This window comes from Lycium ferocissimum, chromosome 5, assembly GCF_029784015.1.
Source record: "Lycium ferocissimum isolate CSIRO_LF1 chromosome 5, AGI_CSIRO_Lferr_CH_V1, whole genome shotgun sequence".
Classification (NCBI taxonomy): Eukaryota; Viridiplantae; Streptophyta; class Magnoliopsida; order Solanales; family Solanaceae; genus Lycium; species Lycium ferocissimum.
Window position 1 is genome coordinate 53,741,831 of NC_081346.1, and position 9,479 is coordinate 53,751,309.

The 9,479-nt window shown below is 37.9% G+C and overlaps 1 protein-coding gene across 1 annotated transcript; it reads left to right on the forward strand.

The window, feature by feature from the left end:
- The first annotated feature begins 7,844 nt into the window (after positions 1-7,844).
- Positions 7,845-8,738, forward strand: LOC132057821 (uncharacterized). Its single transcript, XM_059450420.1, has 2 exons — positions 7,845-8,228; positions 8,466-8,738. Exons 1-2 carry the CDS (start codon positions 7,845-7,847, stop codon positions 8,736-8,738), a joined length of 657 nt encoding a protein of 218 aa, XP_059306403.1.
- Positions 8,739-9,479: the final 741 nt, after the last annotated feature.

The window sequence follows — 9,479 nt, forward strand, 5'->3', positions numbered from 1 at the left end:
ATTGTAAACCTTGACGGCGATAAATCAGACGACAAAGAAAACTATACTAAAAAGCATAATATTATAATATGATTTGGCCAATTGGCCTACATATAAGAAAAACTAATTTAAAAACTATTGAGAGAATAATCTCCAACTAAACAAGACTCTTTAATGACTACATTATAGATGCTATTGTATTTTTTTGAATGAGAAGAAAAGATATCTATTTATGCAAGTCTAAAACTTTTCTTTCAAGAAAAGATAGATATGGTAGAGTACTTTTCCACAAATAAAATCTTTCCACCAAGAAATCCTTTTTTAAGTAAAACACAATTGTGGTAGAATCCAAATAAAGTAGAAAATTCATAGCAAACACTAATAAATCTCCCCTTCGCCTGAATTTTCTGGCAAAATAATCTTGATTCTCTTTTTCACATAATCTTCATCACTGCTGATTACAATGGTTAAAATTTTATATGGGTTAAAAATTGAGGCCCTGTGTGTTAGAACTGAGCAGGGTTGAAAGTGGAGTCCATGCATTAAAAGTAAACATGGGTTGAAATTGGCCCAAGCGTTAAAAGTAAGCAAGCGTTGAAATTTTGAGCTCATATTTAAAAGTATGCATGAGTTGAAAATTGGAGCTCATGCATTAAAGTAAGCATGAGTTTAAAAATATTTTTGTTTTAAGAATATGCAGCAACAGGATTGTTGAAAATATGATTAAAAATTGTCTCCACATGTAGTACTCCAGATATTATTATTTTTTTGGACAAAAACATTCATTATCGTCGAATTGGTTGCAACTTGAACTGCTTTACCTGGAACATGTCTTCAACCTCATTGAATCATTGGCTCTGATACCCCTTGTTGGGATCAAAATAACAGGACGTCATACGGAAGTTAATAATTGCAAACCTTAACGACGATAAATCATATGACAAAGAATACTATACTAAAAAAACATAATATTATAACATGATTTGTCCAATTGGCCTACATATAAGAAAACTAATTTAAAATCTATTGAGAGAATAATTCCCCCTAAACAAGACTCTTTAATGACTACATTGTGGATGCTATTGTGTTTTTTTGAATGAGAAAAAAAGATCTCTATTTATGGAAGTCTAAAACTTTTCTTTCAAGAAAAGATAGATATGGTAGAGTCCTTTTCCACAAAGAAAATATTTTCACCAAGAAATCATTTTTTAAGTAAACACAGGTGTGATAGAATCCAAATAAAGTACGAAATTCATGGCAAACACTAACAGTTTTTGTGTCCTAGTATCATGTTTGATCCTAGTTTAATATGTTAATATTTTTTAGATAAAAAAGGTTTCTTATAAGTATTTTTTCTTTTCGTTTTAAATATCATTGCTCAATTACTTTAAAATGAAAATTCAAATGATAAACTGATTTTATTTTGTTAGTGAACAAGCCGTATGAGAAATTTGTTGAAAATGCAGATTTTAATGAACTTGAGCAAGGGGTATATTGTGTTTTTTTCTGGCATTTCAAATACTGGAGTCACTACTGTTATTTTATAAGACATGGCTGGAATCCAACCCTTTGACATTCCTTTGGCATCTTTTAGAAGTGCATGTAGACTGCCTTCACAAATAAAAAGTATATGTTCCTTTTATGTCCAGAAGCACCTTCTCTGGAAAGCACAGTCATTACTAAATACTACTCATGTAAAGAATACATAAATAATTCAGAAACTACTGTTAAAGATGATATAATAGTTGAATGTCTCAAGTTTAATTTTCTATCAAAAGTATAAACAATAGTGGGAGGAGGAGGCACTATAGCTTTTGAAACTCTTTTCAGCTGTTATTGTTATGTTCCTTCTCTTTTGGAGCCTGTTTAATTTTCTATTCTTTTTCATATTCTAATATCAATTTAGTTAAGTCATTATTGCTTTGTACTTCCCAATTACTACAAACATGTAAGCATTGACCATAAAGTGTAAGCAGGTTTGGTTCATATTAACGAAAATAATTCTCTGAAGCATCAGCAAATGACCTGTGAAAAGAATTTGTGTCAAATTAAGTGTTTATCACAAATGGGACCCCTTATCTCTCCTCTCTAAAGAGGGTAGGTCATTAATCAACCATTTTTGTAATATGAGTTTGGGCATGCAAGTATTAGTAGTAGCCAAAGGCGGATCTATCTCGAACTATATTTGTATATAAGTAAATAAATAATCAACAATAACATACCTAGTGAAATCACACAAGTTGGGTCTAGGGAGGGTGGTTTGTACGCAGATCTTACCCCTACTTTGTGGCTGTAGAGAGGTTGTTTCGGATAGACCATCGGCTCAATTAAAGCATATCAAAGCAGGCTTGAAAAGGTAATACATTAGTGAAGAAGTCATTTTGAAAATATTGGAGCAAAGAACAGTATCAACATCCGTAAACTGAAGCAAAGGAAACAATACAAATAATAAAATTAAAGAATAAGATGGTACGAGAATAATAGTAATAATACTGATAAGGGAACTAGGCAATGCTCGATTATCTATTAACCTTCTACCCTAATCCTCGACCTCCATATCTTCCTATCTAGGGTCATGTCTTCGGTAAGTTACAGGTTTGTCATGTCCTGTCTGATCACCTCTCTCGATACTTTTTCGGCCTACATCTACCTCTCTTCAGGCTCACCATAGTCAACCTCTCACACCTCCTCACTGGGGCATTTATACATCTCCTGTTCACATGCCTGAACTATCTTAGCCATGCTTCCCTCATCTTGTCCACCACAGAGGCCACTTTTACCTTGTCTCAAATATCTTCGTTCCTAACCCTATCTCTCCTAGTATGCCAGCGCGTCCATCTTGACATCCTTGTTTCTGCTACTTTTATCTTTTGGACGTGCTAGTTCTTGATCGGTCAACACTCCACATACATCATAGCTGGACTAATTTTTAAGATCAGTATATAAATATTACAGTATAATATTACATTATTCTAACTTATTGATTCTAGATCCTGAATTAGTTTATTTCACGACCCAACTCGTGGGTCGAGCGGGCACCCATGCTAACCCCCCTGGTGGGCGAACCCTTCCCTTAACTTATTTTATTTAAAAGGAACATGCGGAAATTGAGATAAATACTAAGCAGTCACGATATATAAATGTCGAAATAAAGTGCGGAATACAACAACCATAAACCCCAACGATCTGGTCTGAAACACAATACTAGAACCACTAACATAAGCAAGTCTAATGAATACTAGGTCTCAAATACATACCAAAATCTGTCTACGAAATCAAAATAGATGGATAGCAGAAGAGGGTATCCAGGGCTGCGGATCTGGCAAGGCTCACCCTGAAATCTCTAGTATGAAGGCCTCGGGATCACTCACGAGGCTGTGACATCGAATCTGTAGCAAACTCTGCACTTAAAGAAAGAGTACAAGAAGGGTAGCATCAGGACAACACTAGTACTGGTAGATATCATAGGCCGACAATAATTAGTTCACGTATATAAAAGATAGAAACGAACAGGTAGACAGATAAGCAATCCACAGATAGCAACAATAATCAAGAATATTCCAACAAATAGTAGTCGCAAATAATTCAAGTGTTCAAGTCATGAGCCTAGGTAGAGTCACTAAACCACAACTCTGCCAAGTCCATAATCGGATCATCACCACAACAACAGTTCAATAATCAATACCAAGAATTAGAAATAGAAGTGCCATATACTGATGTGGGATAAAATGTAATGATATGCAAGTAAATGCAATGCACTGGCCGACCTTTGGTACCGTACATGCTAAGGACAAAGTCTCATAGCCATGACCCATAGGGGACTAATGAAGTCCATGTACTGCTCGTCCCGGCAAATGACCTCGGGCATCGAGCACACTCTCATTCCCCGCAAGACACCTCGGAGGATACACTCTCGGATCACGGACTCTCTCATATATCTCTTTTACTCTCTCCGGCAAAGACCTCGGAGGCTACACTCTCTCACTTATCATTATTTCAAACCACAGTTCATATCATATCAAATATGAAAATAAGAATGTATGCCATGCATGACATCAATCATCAAAGATAAATCACATAAAAATCCATGCATGATATCAATCATCAAAGATAAATCACATAAAATCTCATCCGTATTAGTCATAAAGTACACATCACAGTTTCAGCCTTTTTCATTATTCCTCCTTTTTCCGATGATAAGTGAGATATCAAGCGAGAGATGAATGCAAACACATATCACAAAATATAGTAAATATGGCGACGAGCCCACACAACAGCTAACGGAACCAACTTAATTGGATTTCACCTTCACACCATGCCCGAAGGTCTATCATGCTTCCCCGTCAATTACTACTTCTACATATGCTTCACTAATCGAAATCTAGCTATAAAGTAAGCCGTAACCTACCTCAATGCCGAGCAGGTGCCACGAACTATCCAACACGAGCCTTCCCTTTGTGAAGAGCTTCCGAACGGTCGAAGTCTAATCAACAAATTAATTTACGTTAGAAACTGAGTCTAACAATACCTATATTACTATAATACGATTTGAATCTAAATTAACCCTTAATAAAGAAACTCGGTCCCACAAGGGTAAAAACGAAAATTTCAAGTTGAAAAAGGTCAACCCCAAGCTTAAGAAGCCCAAACACTAATTATGAACACAAACTAGTCCCCAATTAGAATCAAGTGCATCATTAATTGAAAACCCCCAAATTAAGAGAAATTCCCCAATTTTCCATAATCAAAACCCTATAATTAAAAGAGATTCAACTTAGAAACTAATTCCCCAATGTTTAGATGCTTAGAAATCAAGAAATCTTCCCACAAAACTCATTAAAATTTAAAAGGATTCACAAAATCACTTAGGGTTTATAACAAATCTTCCTCAACTGAAAAGATGAAAATTACCAAAGATTCCATTATTAAATCATAACTAAATCACAAAGGGAGCAATAGGAACTTACCTAAGGAAGAATTCACCCAAAAGCTCTGCAAATCGCCCACACAAACACTTTCTAGGTTTAAAATTTGTGAATGGAAAGAATGGTTTGAAATTGGGTAAAATATAAGATTCCGTTCAGCGATTCTCGCAGCCGCGGACACCTTGTCTGCAGATATGGACTCGCCTCCTGTAACACCTCGTACCTTTAACCTAAGCTTTGACCATGATCCTAGACTTAGAAAATTAGATAAAGGATGTGAGAATTGAAATTTCCCTGTTCAGTTGTAAGATGGGGTTTACGCCCATGAACAGTGACCGTATTCAGTACACGAGCCATAATTCAAGTCGTAAACTGGTACCAAGGATTTCTGAGCATTCTAGAATTTGGCATTTGGATGTTACATTGTTAAATACGGACTGTATTTCAAAATGCGGCCCGTATTTCAAAACATATTTAGAATTTGAGAAAACTTCCTTGACTAAAGTTGTAGAGCTTTGAAATACCTTTCCAACGGTATATTATAGGGGTCAAACAGACATCTGTACAAAGAGTTATGGCCATTTTACTGAAGAGACGCAATGCAGTCCATACGAAATACGGACCGTATTTCAAAATACGGCCCGTCTTTCAAAATACGGCCAGTATTTAATTTTTTAATTTTTCGAACGTATATATTCGTCCATATCAGTTCAAATCATTATTTTTCATTCCTTCAAGCCCTAGCACGACCTCCTACCCTCCTCCATCATCAAGAACACCAAGGTAAGCTTACTCTAATTATTCTAAGTCAATTCTAATACATATCCTTGTAATCTAAACAAGAAATCATCATTCCTAAAATAGGATTTTCAAGAAAACCCATCTCAAGGTTCAAGAATTCAAGATTTTGGAAATCCTCTTCAAAGTTAGAGTCTTTAATTCAAGTTTGGGGCATTACCAGGTATGTAGAGTTACTATCTACGTGTGGGAATATCATTGTTCTTCCTCACGCCTCATAATCCATAAATTATGATTCTCTACTAAAACTAGGATTTCTATACCATGCTCATGATAACCCTAGGTCCATGTCCATGATTATATTATATATGAATTGTTATAATTTCATCATTGAGTTCTTAATATTTCTTTATGATTATTGAGAATCCGTCTGTAATCCATGAAAACCCATATCTTGTATTCCATGGGTTATTGCATGCATGTTTTTAAATAAAAATGCTTATTTCATGAATATCCTACATGTTTACAAGTTTTCATGCAATTGTAATATATAACTATCTTCATGCCATGACTCAAGATACATACATGCTAAATACAAGTTATTTCATGAAATCATGTTTACAAGTTATTTCATGAAACCATGTTTACAAGTTGTTTCGTAAAATCATGATTACAAGTCAAGTACAAGTTAATTCACGAAAATCATGGGCTTCTTAGCCAATTATATCATGTTCATGTTTTTGGGAGTTGCACGAATTACCGAGAAGGCTCAGATAGCCCAAAACTACATAGCCACCGTAGGACAAGGATCGTTCTGCCCAGTTAGGACGATTCCTTAATTTTACACTGAATGGATCTATCAGGCATGTTACCACCTTATACCCTGGCAAGGTATGGGGGCTCTGCTGGTCCGGCGAGATACCAGACTCCACGTACCCACATGGTGATATCATGTTGTCGGATTATGAAATTCTCTCCCTACTTATCATGTTTTACTTATGTTATATATATATATATATATATATATATATATATGTGCTCATGCTCATGTTCATATCCAGGTTTTCAGTTTCAGTTCTTATCATGTTATTCCATGTCCCATGTTATTTCTTTCAGTTACTTTACATACCAGTACATTCAATGTGCTGACGTCCCCTTTTATTGCCCGGGGGCCTGTATTTCACGATGCAGGTACGGATTTACAGGATGACGCCTCTGCTCATTAGGATCAGCATGTACCAGCTTATTGGTGAGCCCCATCTCATTCGGGGTTTAGACATTGTCTTTCTTTATTTAGTTTTGCATCTAAAGGTATGCTGGGGGCCTTGTCCCAACAAGTATGTTACGTGTTTCAGATTCATGTGAGAGGTTTCATAGACAAGACAAGTGTTATGTTAGACTTCCAGAGTTGGTTAGCCGGTTTGGCTCATTTATGATATTGTCTGCATTCATGACTTAACTAAGTACTTATGTTTAATATTATGACTTACTATGTTTTATAAAAGCTCATCATGCACTTCACGTTATATTTTCGCTCATGTATGCCCCTTGATGATTTAGCAAGCCATGTGGTTCGCTCGGTCACATGCAGTTAGGCACCGAGTGCCGTGTTACGCCCAGGCCATGGTTCGGGGCATGACAAAACTTGGTATCAGAGCCTAGGTTCAAGTGTCTTTAGGGAGTCTATGAAATCGTGTCTAGTGGGGTCACTTTTATATGTGTGAGGGCCCCATACATATAAATAGTTGACCAACAAGACATTCAGGATTGTCTCACTTCTTTCATATTCTAGATCGTGCATTTAGAGCTGTACTTTTAGGATGTCTTTCTAATTCGTGCGTGTACGTATTTTTAGAAAATGCTGCGCGAAAAGGAAATACACCAGAAAGGCTACAGCCACCAGTCAAGGGGCTACTGCGGAAGCAACTCGCGAAGAGACCGTTTCGACTCAGACAGCAGCCCCAACCGCTCCTACATTACACCTCTAGTGATTCGGATGGGATGTTAGGAATGCTATCAATATGCTCACACAATCGGTAGCAGCTCGGCCCAACGTTAGAATGCAGGTCAAGTTCAGGAGGTAATGGAGAGTCTTCTGAGACTAAGGAGTTTCTCAAGATGAATCCCCCAGTCTTTACGGGGACAAACAAAGATGAGGACCCTCAGGACTATATTGATGTTTTCTAAAAGATCTTCAGGATTATGACAGTTAAAGAAACTGAAGCAGCTACTTTTGGAGCTCATCAGCTACAGGGCATTGCCAACACTTGGTATGAATCTTGGGAATTATCCCGAGGTGAGGATGCACCTGACGCTACATGGGATGAATTTACAAGCGCATTCCTGGACCACTTTATGCCAATAGAAGTCAGAGAGGCTAAGGCTGAGCAATTTCTAAAGCTGAAGCAGAATGGCAGGTCAGTTCAGGACCACTATTTAGAATTTGTCAGTCTGGCTAAGCATGCTCCACATATGGTACCGGATATGAGGGTGAGAGTGAGGAGGTTTGTTGGAGGACTTGATTCCCATTTGTATGATGGGGCCAACATTCTTTACGAGAATGGGGGAATGACCATCTCCAAGATGGTTGCTTTCGTACGGGGCAATGAGACAAGGCTAAAGGAGGAGGAAGCCTTGCAGAAAGAGAAAGACAAGGAGTTCAACAAGAGGGTCAAGTCTACCGGACAGTTCGGCGGGAACGGAAATAGGAAATTTTTTAAGAATAGGTCAGCAGAACCTGCTCCGTCCATAGCAAGTGCCCCACTCCCCAAGTTCCGTAATGATAAGAAGCAGAATTTCAGGCCATCAAGTTCTTACTCTCAGGCTAGTGTGGGTCAGTCGACTTATACTCATCCGATATGCGGCAAGTGTAACAGGAGACACTCAGGTGAGTGTCGTGTGGGTACTGATGCCTGCTTTAGATGTGGTCAGAAGGGTCATTTTCAAAAAGACTATCCATCAGCCAGACAGGGTACTGGAGATAATGTGACACAGTCCATAAATTCAGCAGCTCCTCGTCACAATCAGGCCCAGCAGGGGCGTGGCACGACAAGGTCCGGCGAATACGGCGGTGGTCGAACCGTTTGTATGCATTGACAGTCGTCGGGATATAGAGGCTAGAGCGAGATGTTGTCACGGGTACACTCGCGCTTTTCACTTTTGAAGTATATGCCCTTATTGACCCAGGATTCATCTTATCTTATGTAACCCCTTTTGTTGCTAAAAAATTTGGTATTGAACCTGAAAAATTGTATGAACCCTTTGAGGTGTCCACCCCAGTTGGGGAGTCAGTCATAGCTAGATGTATTTATAGGGGTTGCCCAGTTTTAGTCTATCACCAGCAAACCATAGCCGATTTAGCGAATTAGAAATGGTAGACTTTGATGTGATCATGGGTATGGACTGGTTAGCTTCATATTGTATGTTGTAGAACTAAAGTTGTAAGATTCGAGTTTCCTAATGATCCAGTCATAGAATGGGAGGGTAATTCAATAGTACCCAGGGGTAGATTTATTTCTTATCTAAAAGCCAGAAAAATGATTTCCGAGGGTTATATCTATCACCTAGTTTGAGTCAAGGATTCAGATGCCCAGACTCCAACTCTCCAGTCCGTCCAAGTTGTAAATGAATTTCCAGAGGTCTTTCTCGAAGATCTTCCAAGAGTCCCTTCTGACAGGGAGATTGAATTTGGAATTGATCTACTTCCCGATACTCAGCCGATATCTATTCCGCCATACAGAATGGCTCCAGCAAAGTTAAAAGAGTTAAAAGCCCAGTTGAAAGATCTTCTTGACAAGGGGTTTATTAGGCCCAGTGTTTCGTCTTGGGGTGCGCCAG

Excerpts from the sequence above, each read along its gene's own strand:
- LOC132057821 (XM_059450420.1), top strand. The coding sequence starts at position 7,845 with ATGACAGTTAAAGAAACTGAAGCAGCTACTTTTGGAGCTCATCAGCTA. Across the intron at positions 8,229-8,465 it reads GAATGACCATCTCCAAGATG|GCTAGTGTGGGTCAGTCGAC; the intron begins GTTGCTTTCGTA and ends TCTTACTCTCAG.